An 18,245-nucleotide genomic window follows, 5' to 3' on the forward strand; every position below is an offset into this window, starting at 1 on the left:
TTTTCACCACCCTAGGGAAAGCAGCATCCAGTTTCTCACAGGTCAGTTTGGAGATGCATCAGTGATAGTGTAAATTCTAATTTTTTAAAGAAAAATTTAAGTTTGCATCATGGTAAGAGGCCATTCCTGTGGAGGAGGGAAGGCAGTGCCAGACAGGCATCCTCCCTCAGCAGCGCACAGCCAGTTTGGCAGTCACCAGGGTCATCCTCTGCCCCAGGTTTGACAAGGATTTTGAGAGCAAGGACACCACAGGCCAAAGCTGAAGCATAAGAGAGCAAGATGGTAAGATTGGTAGGCACCAGCATGCAGGGGCTCCACAGGAGGAGGAATTTCACACTTAGCTTCATTAAATCCATCTCCCTGCAAGACAGGAAAAACAATCACCCAAAGCAGCTAGATTATGGTGATACAATCTGACACTCAGCCAGATGACATTTTCCAATTTCATTTGAAGGTGACACCTTGAAACAAGGCACAACAACTGAGAGGATCACACCAATAAGAAGGTAGCAGGGACCTTCATGCCTCCCTCCCCCCCAACTCCATGAACTCCAGTGCAGGGTATTAAAAATAAACCAGCATAGCCTAACAAATTGCAGAAGGTATTTAAGTCAGAGTGGGCCAGGGAAAGAGAGTGAGAGTCTAAGATTTGGACCAATAAAAACTGTTACTAGAAACTTATTTTAGAAACTTCAAGAGTGACACAAAGAAATCCTCAGTATCTGATGATTGTAAATAACCACTTTCCCAAATCAATAGGAGTAAGTTAAACATGCACAGTTTTTATTCCTTGTATTTTCATGCAAAATATGCAATAGTTAGTATTTCCAGTTCCATATTTCTAAATTCATTGGAGAAGACCAATTATCATAACACCCATAGAGTTTTGCTGATTAACTGCAATGAGGGTAAGTTTCCAGCCCTGCACAGATATCCTGATCCGTATCTTACATTTTAGCAAAGAAATGAGAGGGCTTAAACCCAAGGAGGAGTTTCCCAAGAACTTTTACCACTCCCATTGCTTTATTTTTCACTTAAAGTAAAAAGTGGCCCAAGCTGTAACCACAAATGGTATAGAGAACCCGATCTGAGGATATTCAGATCACTCTTCAGACTAGGGAAATACCACAAAAACATCCCCTTTTACCTGATCTGTTAAATAGCTTTCATTTGTATTACTACGTATCTCCAAAATAAAACCCACAGTGCTTCAGTTTAGAATGACATATAATTTATTCATATAATTCACAAGTAGTTGGACACTACTCAATTTAATCTCCATATGCAAGTGATTTACACAAACATATAATACTAAAATTGATTGCTTAGAAGGTAAAAAAATACCATGGGTATGAAATGCCATGGTAGATGCTGTTCAATATACTACACAATCTTAGTGTCAGACACTTTTACCCATTTATGTTTTTAGAAAAAGGCAGTTTGCCATTTTTAATTTTTTTTATAAGTAGTCTGGGAAACTCAAGTGGTCTTGCTCTAAACCTTCTAATCAATTATTTCTCCCAGTTCTTAGGAACTGAATTGACAACCAACACAACATTTTCAGTAGTTCAAAAAAAATATATAGATTTTTGCTCCCCTGAATTCACCAAGCACAATGTGACCAAATCACGTTGCCTTCCAACATGCGACATAAAATACTAACCCCTGTATATTCCAAGGAATGTGCAGGAATTTAGACCATGCTTCAGCATGGGGGTGGTGGTGACAGCCTGATGATATAATTTTTGGTCCCTGCCAGTATCCAGCAGTTGTGAGTGTGTTTGCAGTTCACTGTGAATGTATTAGCATCACCAGACCATTTGGTATTCATGCAGCTGTGGAGTCTGATTATAATTCTGCATAAACTCTTCTCACTGAAACTTGTATCTCATAAGCCTCACTAATTCTGCATTAAGCATATAATGGCTGCATGGAGAAAATTGGACTTTAATGTGTGTGCCTGCACCAGATTAAATTACACACATTATTTTCTAGACGAGGTCCAAACATATATTTTGCTTGAAATGCCAGTAGTTACCTTAAAACATACCAAGAAGTTAAAAAGCTTTCACAATACAAGATCCAGCTACTTATTCCACATATACAAAAAACACAGCTAGAGAAATACAATTCAATTGTCAATGCTGAATTATGAGGAAGTCTAAAAAAATAGAAAAACTCTGATACATGGACATCATTTCAGAATGTAACATTGCATAATGCAGCAATATGAGCACCCATTTAAAATCAGAAATCCCCCAAAAGAGAAGCATAAGGGGATCTAGTACCTGTGACAAAAATAGATGAATACTGCACCAAAAACATGCATACAATCGGCACGATCATTCAGTATGCTAGTGATGGTCTAAACAGTGATCTAACACAAGAGTGAGATAGTGTTTCCAAATAAAATCAAGTGAGTAACTACATATTGGTTAAACTTTCTGATGCAGCAAAATGAGGGCACAGAGCCATCTCTGGGTTCTGGAGCTGTTTCAAGAGTCGCTTGTGAAATTTCTCTCTGACACGATTGAACTCCATTATATCCAGTGGATCCTCTTCAATCCAGAATTTGTGGAATTCATGCATTAAGTAGCCTATGAAATAATAAAAAAGGAGAAGTAGAAGAAATAAATACAGTGTGTAAAGATCACATACAAAATTAGAAAGAAACATGCAGTAAACAATTAAGATTTACACAGAGTATCCTGGTCACTGAGGTCTGACACCTCACAACACTATGCAGGGATGAGACTAAACCCGTTTTGGACAAATCCAAAATTTGATGAATAGCATACATTGACAGAAATTCTCACCAAAAAAAACCCCAAGAAGTTACTAGCTGTCTTGACATATGGTTACATGAACTAAAACATTAAACTAAAGAGTATAAAAGCAGGGGAAGATGCTACTGATGCTGTTCCACCAGCCTTTGGTTTATATTCAAGTTCTGCCTCACATATATTTCCTTATGGGAATATTGCTTACTCTCCACTAAAAAAGACCGTACTCATAGGTAATGTAACAGTTACCGTCACATCTTTCTGTATTAACACTTGCTCCTTATGCACAATTCTACCTCATGTGTGCATGAGCTTGCTGGAAATGTTGTGTAACACTTATGCCTATGATCCTGAAAAGATGAATAGTAAGGTGATATACAGAACCACTAGCTTTGGTAAGACATCCCTGTTATAGCAAGAAACTTGATTCCAAAGGGGGTTTAATATACAGGCTCCGATTAAGGCCTCTACCCTCTCAGTTCTGTGCCATCCTTGGACTCAGAGTTTCACTGATAGGAAAAACGTTACATCCAGCACTGGGAATTCAACAAACTGGACCCAATCTCTTGGTCCCAACTACCACAATAGATGAACCATTGAAGAAGTATAATCTTTCATCCCAACACAGCAAAATGTGCAAGTAAGTTTTCTGTATTCCAGAAAGTGAGGGTATTTGTTATAAAAAAGGCTCAATTGCTTGTATCCATTTATTTCCATTGTATGACAATTACAACACACATACTTCTAACTCAAATTTCTAGGTATATTTGCAGGCATATTTCCCCCCCGCCACCATCAATTTGAGAAAGTTCATTCAAAAGGTACTTTAAGTACATCTTCAAATCTCCACCATATATTCCACAGGCCACAGGCTGTTTCATTCCAAGAGATGTTACTTTCAAAAAAAAAAAAAAAAGCTCAGTAAAACACCTTTAAAAAAAATCTCTATATAAAATGTAAAACATTGTTAGATCTTCACCCCCCAAAATCTAGATTTCCAAGAGGTACTTTCTGTACTTCAGCAGTGACTGTGTTGAGCATGCCATTGAACAATGCAGTTCCATGCATTGCTTGTACAGCCAGACAAGGCAACAGAGCCCAAGAGCAGTGGGGCAAATGCAATTCTCAGTTTCATGTGTGTCCCTGTAGCCTGAGGGAGCAGAAGTGTGCAGATAAGGTGACATGGTGGATGAGCATTTAGGAGGTCCATGCAGTACAACCATTGTGTTCCTCTACCAGCAAGGCTGCTGGCTGGGCAATGTAATTTTGACTTTCCAGTTCAGTCAGGCAGACCGTAGGCATTTAATGCAACCTAATGATGTCTGGGTTTGAAGGAAATTTGAAGGAAACCTAGGATGTCTGTGGTAGGGAGAAGACAGAGCATAACAGCATAAGAGAGGAGAGAGTGTAAGAGAGCATAAGAGCAGGGATTTGTCAGACTCAAACAGACAATCTCTGGATGAATTGCCCTTGCTCTAAGAAGTTTGTTGATGCTTTCTCTACAATAAAGTCCATTTGATAACCTCAAGCTTTTCCTAGGATGGCAGGCAGAGCATGTAGGAACATCCACCACCTTTACTGGCCTGTTACTACACCAGAGACCCATGCAAGTTTTATCATGCTTCATAACTCATACATGCATGGGCTGTAGATGGAAGAGGTGTCAAAATCAAGTCTCCCTCCAGTGTTATGATGGACTGGCCGTGCTGGTCAGCAGGCATACTGGTCCTGGGGCACTGTCCCAGGCTTAGCCAGCAGAACAGTCCCTCCTGCAGCCAAGACTTTGGCAATGGCAAGACAACACTGTAAACGTACAGAAATATGTCTCTTCCTCCCCCAAATTCAGTGGTGAGGCATTTTAGACATGGCAAGAAACCAGAACCAAGAATAGGATATAGAATCATGGAATCGTTTAGGTTGGAAAAGACCTTTAAGATCATCGAGTCCAACTGTTAACCTAGCACTGCCAAGTCCCACTAAACCATGTCCCCAAGTGCCACATCTACACATTTTTGAAATACCTCCAGGGATGGTGACTCAAGAACTTCCCTGCGCAGCCTGTTCCAATGCTTGACAACCCTTTCAGTGAAGAAATTTTTCCTAGTATCCAATCTAAACCTCCCCTAGTACAACTTGAGGCCATTTCCTCTTGTCCTAGGACTTGTTACTTGGAGAAGAGACCAACTCCCACCTCACTACACCCTCCTTTCAGGTTGTTGTAGAGAGCGATAAGGTCTCCCCTCAGCCTCCTTTTCTCCAGGCTAAACAGCCCCAGTTCCCTCAGCCACTCCTCATAAGACTTGTGCTCCAGGCCCCTCACCAGCTTCATTGCCCTTCTCTGGGCACGCTCCAGCACCTCCATGTCTTTCCTGTAGTGAGGGGTCCAAAACTGAACACAGTATTCAAGGTACAGCCTCACCAGTGCCGAGTACAGGGGAACAATCACCTCCCTGTTCCTGCTGGCCACACTATTTCTGATACAGGCTAGGATGCGATTAGCCTTCTTGGCCACCTGGGCACACTGCTGGCTCATACTCAGCTGGCTGTCGACCAACACCCCCAGGTCCTTTTACTCCAGGCAGCTTTCCAGCCACTCTTCCCCAAGCCTGTAGCATTGCACGGGGTTGGTGTGACACAAGTGCAGGACCCACCACTTGGCCTTGTTGAACCTCATACAGCTGGCCTCAGCCCATCGATCCAGCCTGTCCAGATCCCTCTGTGGAACCTTCTTACCCTCAAGCAGACCAACACTCCTGCCCAACTTGGTGTCATCTGCAAACTTACTGAGGGTGCACTTGATCCCCTTGACCAGATCATTGATAAAGATACTAAAACAGAACTGGTCCCAGTACTGAGCCCTGGGGAACACCACTGGTGACTGGCCACCAACTGGATTTAACTCCATTCACCACCACTCTCTGGGCCCGGCCATCCAACCAGTTTTTTACCCAGCAGAGTATACCTGTCCAAGCCATGAGCTGCCATTTTTTTTCCAGGAGAATGCTGCGGGAAACAGTGTCAAAGGCTTTACTAAAGTCCTGGTAGACAACACCCACAGCCTTTTCCTCATCCACTAAGCGGGTCACCTTGTCACAGAAGGAGATCAAGTTGGTCAAGCAGGACCTGCCTTTCATAAACCCTTGCTGACTGGGTTTGATCACCTGGTTGTCCTGTATGTGCGGCATGATGGTACTCAAAACGATGTGCTCCATAACCTTCCCCGGCAGCAAGGTCAGACTGACAGGCCTGTAGTTCCCTGGATCTTCCTTCCAGCCCTTCTTGTAGATGGGCATCACATTTGCTAAGTTCCAGTCAACTGGGTCTTCCCTGGTTAGCCTGGACTGCTGATAAATGATGTAAAATGACTTGGTGAGCACTTCCACCAGCTCCCTTGGTATCTTTGGGTGGATCTCATCCGGCCCCATAGACTTGTGCGTGTCCAAGTGGTATAGCAGGTCACTCACCATTTCCCCTTGGGTTATGGGGGCTTCATTCTGCTCCCCGTCCCTGTCTTCCAGCTCAGGGGGCTGGGTACCCAAAGAACAACTGTTCTTACTATTAAAGACTGAGGTAAAAAAGGCATTGAGTACCTCAGCCTTTTCCTCATCCTTTGTCACTATGTTTCTCCCTGCATCCAGTAAAAGATGGAGATTCTCCTTAGCCCTCTTTTTGTTGCTAATAAATATTATAAATGTTGCTATAAATATTACAGAAACATATTTTATTGTCTTTTATGGCAGTAGCCAGATTGAGTTCTAGTTGGGCTTCGACCCTTCTAATTTTCTCCTTGCATAAACTCACAACATTCTTGTAGTCCTTGTGAGCTGCCTACCCCTTCTTCCAAAGGTTATAAACTCTCCTTTTTTTCCTGAGTTCCAGCCAAAGTTCTCTGTTCAGCCAGGCTGGTCTTCTTTCCTGCCAGCTTGTCTTTTGGCGCATGGGGACAGCCTGCTCCTGCACCTTTAAGATTTCGTTCTTGAAGAACGTCCAGCCTTCCTGGACTCCTTTGCCCTTTAGGACTGTCTCTCAAGGGTCTCTGTCAGCCAGTCTCCTAAACAGGCCAAAGTCTGCCCTCCAGAAGTCCAAGGTGACAGTTCTGCTAACTCCCCTCCTTACTTCTCTGAGAATTGAAAACTCTATCATTTTGTGATTGCTATGCCCAAGACGGCCTCCAACTATCACATCACCCACAAGTTCTTCATGGTTGTCGCGGTTTAACCCCAGCCAGCAACAAAGCACCATGCAGCCGCTCACTTACTCCCCACCCACCCAGTGGGATGGGGGAGAAAAATCAGGGCAAAAGAAGAAAAACCCGCGGGTTGAGATAAGAACGGTTTAATAGAACAGAAAAGAAGAAACTAATAATGATAATGATAAGACTAATAAAATGACAACAGCAGTAATAAAAGGATTGGAAAGTACAAATGATGCACAGGGCAATTGCTCACCACCCACCGACCGACGCTCAGCCAGTCCCCAAGCGGTGATACCCTGCCCCCCCACTTCCCAGTTCCTAAACTAGATGGGATGTCCCATGGTATGGAATACCCCGTTGGCCAGTTTGGGTCAGGTGCCCTGGCTGTGTCCTGTGCCAGCTTCTTGTGCCCCTCCAGCTTTCTCGCTGGCTGGGCATAAGAAGCTGAAAAATCCTTGACATTAGTCTAAACACTACTTAGCAACTACTGAAAACATCAGTGTTATCAACATTCTTCACATACTGAACTCAAAAACATAGCACCGTACCAGCTACTAGGAAGACAGTTAACTCCATCCCAGCTGAAACTAGGACAATGGTTCACAAAAAACAGGTCCAGCAGGGCACCTTCCCTAGTTGGCTCACTCACCAGCTGTGTCAGGCAGTTATCTGCCACACACTCCAGGAACCTCATAGGCTGTTTCTGCTGTATTGCATTTCCAGCAGACATCTGGTAAGTTGAAGTCCCCCACGAGAACAAGGGTTAGTGATCATGAAATATGGGAGCCAAACCAATCATACTAGACATAACCGTTCACAAGGTCATGGGCACATCAGGAATGTGGTGAAAAGACAGAGTAACCCTTCCAATGAAAAGATGACCTGAAGATACATAAGTGGATATTTAAGTAAGTACTTGTCTTTTTTTTTTAATCAAGCCAAGCACCACGAAAAGACAAAAGCCTAGCAGCTAAACTGCCCAGAGTTCCTACCAGGTAGCCTATCCAGACCAGCAGCCCAGAAACCATTGCAAAAGGGAGAGCCCTGCTACAGTATGATATCTGCCCACATAAGATTTTGGGTGGATGAGTCTTATTAAATAGCATCCTTGTTCTGAAAAGCCTATACTATTTAATGAGAGAAATGCACGTGACACTAATATTTGTCACTTATCCAGTTGAGCAATAAGAAATTATTATAGCTGCAAACAAAAAAATCTGTTACCTAAATAGCCAGACAAAAAAAAACAACCAACCAACCAAAACAAAACCTTTGCAATTGTCATAAATGTGGAAAACAGTGTGTCTTGACTTCTTGTTATCAGTTTCTTGCCTATACATTGAAAAATATTAGAAGTGTTTCTGCCATGGTGCAAGGATGCATAGCAGGACTGTGCTGTAGAAAGGATGCTTGAATACAGTGGAAAGGGCTGGGAAAGCATTATTTTGAGCGGGGACAACTCTACTGAAGGGTGGAGGGTAACACTTGAATGTAGATGCAAATATCTTAGGACAGTTTGATTTATGGGGAAGCTATCTCCAGAAGCTCTTTAAAGTACTTTTAGTTTCTTATTATTGTTATTTAAAACCAGTCTAAGAAGATAGGAAGGCCACTTGTTCAGGCACTTGGCGGTTTTTTGTTTGGGTTTACTGGGGGTTTGTTTTGTTTTGTTTGTTTTACCCCTTGGTTTGGTAGTGGCATCCATCACAACTGAGAACTGAATCTAAGCATCCTAAAGACAGGATAGCAAGACTAGCATGATAGTCTCTGTGCTGTGTCAGCAGATTTTTTGGTTTGTTTTTAAAAAAAGCATATGGGTAGTACAAAAGTGTTAGCAGGAGTACAAGTTATGTATTTCCCCCACCACTTACAGAACATCTGCTGAAAGTGAGTTAGTGTTGGTGCTTCTGGAGCAACATTGTAGAAATGGGTCTTCAGAGCTCCACTCACAAGCAGGTTGTATGCGAGGTCTGTTATGTTAATGCCCACAATAGCAAAAGAATAGCTGTAAGAAAAAAAAAAAAAAGCAGCAACATTTGTTGAGAGTTTGTCTTCTTTCAGCACACTCTAAGAAACACTGATGACACTGACACTGCAGGTTTTGTGTGCCACTGAGGTGTATTAATTCACTCCTTCGTGAGCTCCCAAAGCAGGGGGATGGAAAACAAGAAAAACATTTATCCTGCCTGCTTTGTACACTCTAGTGGCAGTGTTTCCCTTGTGAAACATATGGTCACAGTAAAAACAGGAGTTTCATCACTGTGACAGCATTTTCAGTGGAGCAGCACAGATTCATTTCTACAGAATAAGAACAAGCCCAGGCATCCCTGTGCTCCTGCGCCCGCCTCTGACACAGGGCAAGCACTCCACACGGTGGCTGTGTCTGCAGGGTGACCCATCATTTGCTATTTTAACCCACCTACCCCACTGGAATTTATTACCCACAGTAAGGAACATCAGGTTTCAACAATCAGTCCTATAAAGACATTCATATGGCTTAAAAGCCTCTGAAAAAGATCCAGCTGAGTCACCTTCAATTTCTTCCTAACAGAACTAGATACACAGGCCAGAAAACAGGTAAAAAACCTAAATCAGAGCATGCTGGAAACAGAAATAAGAAAATCAGATCCATGAAGCAAACTCCTGTCCTGCTAAGGAATATAGACAAGGGAAGTATATTTAGGCACAACAGAACTCAGAAATTGGAAGTTATTTCTTAATTTGTGAGCCTGTTGAATAAAGAACTTGACATTTCTGGCACTCACTATTTCCTAAGAAAACATATAATATCCCACACTGACATTTAGTGATAAAAGCAAACTTGTTTAGTTATTCAGTGATCCCCCCCACCCCCTTTAAAACACAGCTGTCTTGTAGAATGTCTTGGGTATTTTTTCCAACTATATCAAGTTAAAGAAAAGGAAAGTATTTTGGTTTGCTTTTGATAATATTTCAGGAGAAAAAAATAATAAATAATAGTTCAGAAGTTAACTGCAACATGAGGCCTAATGGTAAGTTTCACAGAAAAATGAAATATGGGCATTAAAATGTTGTATTACAGATTTTCAGATATACTCAGAAGGAACATCCAGTTCCATACTCATGAATAATGCAGCTATACCAAACTCACTACTTAAGGAGAAAAAGCCTCACTACTATTTCTTCCCTATTATACTTTCCTGAAAGCAGATCAGAACCTGGCTCTGACAGTAGGAAGTGAGACTTGATCACATTATGTGTTAAGAAGAATTCAACAGCTATTCATCACTGCACTATTCATAGCATACAGAGAAAGCTTCTCCTTGCTACATTTTTGTGTTATTTTTCCTAATCCTTACTTTAAACTGTTTTTCCTATAATCTTTGATCAAAACCAAGGTGTGGTTAAGACAACACATGTTAGTATGTACACTGAAATTTCATTTAAAAAGTAACCAGGAAACACCTTTTTCCCCTCAAATATACAGCATCATTGTTAACTGTTGTGTTTGTGGCAACCTTAAAAAGATTTTTAAACTTACCCGATTGCCTTATCAAGCTTTTTCTTCTCCCATTCGGCTTTGCTGAATTGGCTGAAGGGGGAAAAAAAAAAAAATTAAAATCCAGATGTTGCTATGAATTACTAACTGACAAGTATTTTCTTTCAATTGCTTTGATATGATAACCTTGACTGAACATGGTATTTTACCTCCATCGATATGGCTAGTCACATTTAACTCCGCTTCTGACTGAATGGTTTGGCACAAAAAGGCTTGAAATGGGTAACTGGCTTTATAGCATTGCTGATAAACTTCTCATCATTACAAAGTATGCTCCTACATCAATGCTCTCAGTAAAAACCAGTTATTTTCTGTATTGGCCACAAAGATGTTCCACTTCAATTAAGTCTGAGCCATACAAAAATTGGAAATATTACATTTCTTTTAACTAATCAAAGACGGGCTTAGCCTTTTGTGTTTTCAAAGATATACATGACACTCATCACTGGAGGCATGATTCACCTGAGGCAGCAAACATGAAAAATACTCCTCTGATAGAAAGTTTTTATATCCAGACAAATTAGAAACCACTCAACAGCCAAAAATAAGGAACAGTGTTTCCTATTATTTGGCACAATAATGCAGAGCTTTTTAAGGACACAAAAGGTCCCTCCCTTAAAACAAAATTCATTAGGGAACAGATTGATTTTAGACTAAGTTTGTGCTGTTTAACAACATTTTCATTTAAAAGAGCTGTGTGATGCAACCGGTCAGCTGGTCCCACTAACCAGGTTTTAATCTACCCAAATGGAGCAAGTTTAGCAGAAATCATTGCCTACATTTATCAGTAGCTAAAAGCAGGCACAGAACCTACCCCAACCAGCAGACTACAACTTAGACATGCCTGTGGGAGTTTTTGCCTTGGTAAGGCAGATCAGAGTTTGCAAGCTTTAGAAACCAAATTATGGACAGCTATGTGTGAAAGCATTGTTCTTGGACTATACTTGAACTACAAGAAGTATATATTACATTAAAAACAATCCCCTGAGCTTCATGTAAATATAGTATTTAAAAATTGTTGCCATTAAGTATTTAAGATGCTAATCGGCTCATACCCATCCTGACCTGAGTGTTACCAGGTGGCATGCATGAGGACAAAACTTTACCTCCTAAGTGGCTTAACATACAGGAATACATCAGTCTTCACCCATTCTCTAAAATCTCAACCATCTTTGTAGGCTGTGGCATAACATCAGTTTAAAAACCCCAAGCAAACAGTGAATAACAAAGGTGGCACATGTAGTATGTGGACAAGCAATACAGTTCAACAGAAACAGAAATTACATTGATCATGATCACAGTAGAAACCAGCATGACTGCTAAACAACCACATCAGGAAGAACACCATAAGCACCAACAGCATCCATCTTCTACTGAACGGTCTTTCAAGGGATAGAAAGTGCACATGCTCACACAGCGCTTCAAGATGGTCCTTGGTAATCAAACATGTAAATGAAGAACACTAATGTGTTCTAAGTGCATTTTGTCACAGAATTACCATTGGGAACTCAACCACAAAATACTGAGGAGATCAAAAGCTTCACAGGATGCAGATGTGGATCTGCTATATGGATATCTAGCATTACTGGCAGAAGAAAAAGGTCTTTTAAGGCAACTGATTACTATCTAACTGGCTAAAAGCACGCCCGCCCCCCCCCCCCCCAATTGTGGACTAAATCTCCTAATCACAAATCATGCACAACACAAAATTTTTGCCACTTGAAGGTACCTGATCTCTCAACAGTCAGGACAATGGACTAGCCAGATTAGACCCATCATTAGTCAAGGTGGACAGAGTATGCGACTATAAGTAAAGGGGCTCTTCAGCTGTGCTAACAAATCCTTGGCCTAGACTACTTTTTATTATCAAGTCAGTTACAGCTGTTGTGACCATAGTGGCACTGCTTAGACCTTTTTCCTTCAGGTAAAAGTCACTCAAAATTTGTTTTTTAAGCCTGGTACTAAATAGGTCTAAAATACTGTGTTTTAACTATATTAAGCAAGGTTGATCTCATTCTTTATATATAAGCATGCTCAGACGTACCCAGTGTTGCACCATCAGCTATGTTTGAGTTAACTTTAGAGAAAGGAATATAGAACTCTTGGTGTTGCAACAAAGATTTTCAGTTTATAACACGCCAAATTACAGTACGGTTTGATCTTTATTTACAAGTAGGGTCTCATAAAACTAAGAGAAAAGAAAAAAAAATACCTTGGTTCCTTCTTAGTGACTTCCCTTCATTATGAAAAGACAAAAGAATTAAAAGAAAGGTAAATAAAAATGCAAAATCACTTGAAATTAAAAGTATCAGTGAAAACATTTAACACTAAGTTTAACTATTTCTAAGATTCAGTATACAAGTTTGCCTCTTGATCAGTTTTTCAGGATCAGTACTTGAAAACAGATAGCATGTGGCAATACCCAAGCATGTGCCCAACAAAAAGAAAACAAAAACAAAACCAAAAAAACAGCCCCCTCCCCCAAACACCAGCCAGCACAGTGCTCTCAAGTTATTTTTTCTGATCTCAAGCATTACCTGTATTTAGGCTGAAGAGAATCAGAGAGAACTTGCTGAGCTATCTCAGTGTCCCATTCGGCAAAATACCTGCAGACATATAAGTTTAGGGTGAATTGTTAAAGAAACACAACAACAAAAAGAATCTTAAAGCATACTAAGGTGCCCATACACACCCTTTTAAAGGTCACTACATGTGCTATGCAATAAGTAGTATTTAACATGTTAAATTCATTAAACTGCTACTTAGACCCCCAACATGAAAGTTAAAAGCAGCCTCAAATTACAAGTGCAATCCTATAAGCACTTAGTGAACCTGAATTACCAGAGTCCCCTTTCTACCCACCCTACAGAAAGTCAGTTGCTTATTACTAGAGCATGTTGGCTGCTGAGCTCAAGAGAAAGCACTTCAGGCTTCTTGGTCTGGCAGATTCATTAAGCAAGATGAGAGTCATCACAGGAGACTAAGAAACGAAATACATGATAAGATTCATCTCCAACGGAAGTTCAAAGCCAGAGTCAAGAGTCCAGATCCTCAACTGAGCTTTGATAGAGAACGACATATGGACAGTGGATGATTCATGTCCTTCAATCTGTAAAAGCAGAAAATTTTTCTTTTTCCCCTCACAGGGAGAGGTTATTTTACCAAATGTTTCTGAGTTATGTAACTATCTGCAGTAGATACAAGGGCTGGAGGAAATAACAAGCATTGATCAGTTTCCAAATTACCAGACAGATATGGTACCAACACCTGGTATGCATGAGGCGGAAGGGAAAAGTGATATAAACTCACTGCTTAATTTTGAGTATCACCAGAAATTGAAGTAGTCGTCCAACTACAGAAGTCTGCCATCAGTGGCTGCATTTCAAGTATTTTGCCTAAGAATTCAGCATGAAATTCCCAAACACAAAAGCTGAGCAGTAACACAACCCTCTCACCTGCCCACTTCCAGGTCATTTTGTTTGAGGCGAAAATAGACATTGGCGAAAATATACTTTTCAGTTTCTTTCTTGTAGGAAGAGAGTGCTAACTTACTGTGTCACAGAGGAACTAAAAGAAGGGCTTAGTAAACAGTATTACTGAGTTGAATTAGGAATACTGAACGAAAGGAGACCCCTTCGAGAAAGGAAACCCTTAAAAAACTGGGCTAGGACACGAATTATTTCATTTTTTTATATGAAGTCCCTAGCACTTTTATAAGTTATTCCCACAGACTTGCAAAAATCTGCAAGTAATGCTGCTTTTCATGACTTCATACACACATAAACCCATCCACAGAGGAACATACTTACACCAAGTTATATAAGCCCAGGAGACCCATTCCTCTAAAGTCTGTTTTAGGATCGTCACCTTGGAAACCAATTTCACACCACTGCTTTGAAATCCGAGCTTTCAGTGGCGAATTGGGCTTCAAGCATTTCCACAACTAGGAAGATTACAGGTAAAACATAATTAAACTTCCACACATTAGTATGGCTTTTTCTTCTTTTTAAACCAAGCTAAGTTCCAATGTAACATCACAGCATTGCTATCCCAGCAACCCAAACATAAAATCAAATTAAATTCCTGGGGGGTAAAGAGGATGTGGGGGGAAAATCCCAAACCACTCTTAAGTATTGCAGATGGTTCAGCCCTGCAAGGCCCTTCCAACCTTATCGGCAGCCACTGTAACGTCTCACACAAGGACTTAGTTTGATGCACAAAGCACAAACAAAACAGCATCTGTGTCCCTAAGCGCAGAGAGAGGAACGGCCTGGAATTTGGTTGTAAATCACTGACAGAGCAGCAGGCAATCAGCCCTCAGGTCCCTGAGGCTCTGCAGCAATCTTTCCTCAGGCATCTTTTGCAAGTCTCTGGAAGGGTTATAAATCAAAAGTGCTGACTTGGCTACCACAGTGCTGAAAAGCAAATCAGAGAACATAAAAAAAAATCCATACAAGAATAGCATGTGCCACCTCCATATTTAACTGAGGGGTGAATCATTCATTGATCTCACATAAAGAAAAAGGACAAAGTGATTTAACAAGCCAGATCCTCATCTGGAATAAATCCACTTAGCCACATTGGTCCAGCAACGTTAATGCCTAAATATATTGCTAGGCACCTAAAAGCAGCCTAAATTAACGTGTCTGACAAATACATACCTTTCTGCACATCTTGTGCCATATCACAAACTCACCCTTTCTAAAGTGTATTAAAAGATCATAAACCATGAGTTGGTAAGTAGGGCCTCAAGAAATGCACTTAGACAAAGCCTGTCTAAGGGAAAGAGCTGTATGCACATTTCCCAAATAGAAAACCCAGAAATTGTATTAATTTTAGCTATTCTAATTACATTTAAAATGAAGTGCCTTAGGAAGCTTAAAACTTTAATGATTTCACTTTGTAATGACTACATAAGCATCACTGTTTAAGTCATACTTGCTGTCTTTCTTGTTCATCCATCAACAGTAAATACAGTATTATTCATTAGTTCATTCACATTAAGTTAATCTTTCATTCATAAAGTGCCCTCCTGGTAAACATGAATAAATGATAGACATTAGGAACTTCAATTACCCACTGCAGAGATCACTTAGCAGAATATCTAGAAGGACTGAAAACCAACTGGCCTATTCTTTCCCAGCTTGGGTTGGAAACCAAATTAAACCCTTGGACATATTTCCATTTGACATGAAAATTTGCAAAAGCAAAATGCCTACTGTAAACAAGTGCTAATACACAGGTTATACTGGAGGCAGATGGTGAAACTGATACTTTGTTCAACATTACAAATTTTAAAGCCTAAGCTGCACTGTTTTGTCTCCCCTCAGACAAATGCTCAGTTTTTATTCTGCTTTTATTCTTATGCAGTTATGTTTTTAAACCACTTATGTGGCTACACGTCATTGCTGACATGATTCTCAGGAGTGTCTAAGAACCAGGACCTTGCCCTCACAGGCTGGGTGGCCAGGAAGGAGACCACAGCCAGCTCCTTGGTGCTTCTCACCTGTGATTGCATCCTCAGACCCAACTTCTTGCTCTCTGGGCAGTGTAGATGCCCAGTGTACTTAGGAATACTTTCCTGGAGCCAAAGGCCCTCATTAAACCTGCAGCCAGCTACCTGGTATTTTCAGGGACCAACATTGTAGGCTGGCACCTGGATCTCCCACCTGCAAGACATAGGCTTCCTCACTGGGTAAAGCTGATGTGTACTTTTAGTTAAAGCATACTCCACCCCCAGAAATTTGGGTGTTTGGCTGCACAGGGGCAGGACCTGAACAGGAGGAATCTATCTACCCTGTCCTACCTAGTGGCTAGAGCACTCCTTCAGGGGCAGCTCTGGATTTTGACTTCCTCTCAAGAGTCCCACTGCACAGCAAGGAGCCAACCTTAAAGACAGCTTTTCAGACACCTACAGGAACTCTTTGACCATTTGAAGCATTTTTTAGAAATAGTTATTTGCATCCATAAGTGCTTATACAAGATGCCTACCGGGATTTTTAGAAGTACCTGGAAGCCCAAGTAACTATAGCAAAGTTTCCAGAAGCTCCCACTGTAGCCTGTGTAAAGCACTACACTGCAGGCTAGAGTGTAGAAGACAGCTTCATCTTCACATGCTGTAAAAATCCAGTCAACGTCGGATGGGGGCAGAAGCACAGGTAGTGTTTAAGTTTTCAATATTTTTGTTTAAAATAATTTTAAAACCCCCAAACAGGTGGTATGTTTTTATAACACCTCTGAAAACTCTAAGAATGCATTTTGCTTGTAGATAAACTCATTATCACAATTCTGTGTTTCTTGCCATTTCTCTGAAGTATCTTGCACTAGCTACAGTCACAAACAGGATCAGAAGAAATACTAGGACTTGCTATTAGGCTATTTTCTACCCCCTTTATTCTCTCCTCAATTCCTTTCTAAGAGCTCTCTAGCTCTCTCTCTCCTTATGGCTTCAAGATCATCTTCCTGAAAAAACACTTTTATTATCTGCCCCAGTGCAAGGCTTTCCTGAAAGCATGAAGTAAGTAAAACCCAATTGGTATGGTTTTCATCACTCTATGTGTATTATCTAAAGAATGTTTTTATTTTGTTTCCATTTGAAAATATATTTGGGAAATATAAACATGTAAGTCATCATCTCCCACCCTTCCATCCCACACAATGAAAGCTAGAGGTTTTGAAGACAATGCCTTCAAAAAATACAAGAAACTGAAGAAAAAAAGTTTATTCTGGTTAAGACAGAAAAAGTAGGACCTAAGGCTATTTTTCCAGAAGTCATAGTGTAGAGCTGTTATCTGCAGTAAGAGCTGCGTATCCAGTGCTTAGATACAGTCCAGTCAAGGGACACGCATTCATCAGCAAGGGAGTGAGCTGCTTGCTTGGCAGGTGTTACACGTGGCCAGATTAATATGCTGTATAGCCTTATCTTAAAACAGGTATACAATGGAGGATGGCAAAAATACCTCTCGATGTTTTAAAGAGACTTTTAAACCAGGCTGTTTGGAGCTGACATGAATAAAGGATGCCCTCTAAGTACTTCTTAAGCACCTACCTTCAGAAGCATTTCCTCATGTTGCAGATTCTCCGAATCGTACATCTCTCTGCGCAGCTTTTCAACCTCTGCTATCAGATTTCTGTACCCCACAATCTGCAGCAGGCATGCCTGAAGAGATACTCCCAACCTGAGGGGGGGGGGGGGGAGAAGGAGCAACATAATCCGACTCAATCATATGTAGCCATGAAACAGCACTACTGCATACATACCTGTAATTCACATGAGTAAATTACAATGGGAGGATTTCCAAGAGATCAATATTACATTAAACAAGGCCTCGTGAAATGCAGTCTTATTTAGTGCCTGCCTTAGATGATAAAATTTGGGATTTTTCAAAACTTTGAACGGTGAATTTTCACACGGAAATCCCATTATAACTATACACAGCAGCGTTAAATGCCTGCAATAAGCACATCACTGAATCCTTCCCCTCACTCAAACAGCAGCTTCTCAAGCAATACCCTGAGACCAGAGATGTGAACTATAAATGGGGTGAGGGGGAGAGAAAGCTCAGCAAAAAGCTAAAAATATTCATTTTGCTTCTGTGCCACAAAAGCTAGCATAAAGACGACAAAAACCTAAAGTAACATAGTTGAATGATCTGCCTCCGGTCAGCTTTTTTGGGGGTCTCATGTTAAGAATCACCATAATGGCTCTGTTTTCATTATAATACAGATT

The 18,245-nt window shown here is 40.9% G+C and overlaps 1 protein-coding gene across 6 annotated transcripts in view; it reads right to left on the reverse strand.

The window, feature by feature from the left end:
* Positions 1-762: 762 nt before the first annotated feature.
* The window catches only part of ELMOD1 (ELMO domain containing 1), a 61,154-nt gene continuing 43,671 nt past the window's right edge, over positions 763-18,245 (reverse strand). For 4 of the 6 annotated variants that reach the window (XM_069808258.1, XM_069808257.1, XM_069808262.1 and 1 more), the window contains exons 6-12: positions 17,565-17,694; positions 14,326-14,459; positions 13,054-13,122; positions 12,729-12,752; positions 10,499-10,549; positions 8,850-8,983; positions 763-2,597 (exon numbers count right to left, since the gene is read on the reverse strand). In XM_069808258.1, the coding sequence (XP_069664359.1) occupies positions 2,425-2,597; positions 8,850-8,983; positions 10,499-10,549; positions 12,729-12,752; positions 13,054-13,122; positions 14,326-14,459; positions 17,565-17,694 (715 nt within the window). In that variant the 3' untranslated portion in view covers positions 763-2,424. The remainder of the gene's footprint in view (positions 2,598-8,849; positions 8,984-10,498; positions 10,550-12,728; positions 12,753-13,053; positions 13,123-14,325; positions 14,460-17,564; positions 17,695-18,245) is intronic. The other 2 variants (XM_069808261.1, XM_069808263.1) reach the window with 2 other exon arrangements.

This window comes from Haliaeetus albicilla, chromosome 20 (assembly GCF_947461875.1).
Source record: "Haliaeetus albicilla chromosome 20, bHalAlb1.1, whole genome shotgun sequence".
NCBI lineage: Eukaryota > Metazoa > Chordata > Aves > Accipitriformes > Accipitridae > Haliaeetus > Haliaeetus albicilla.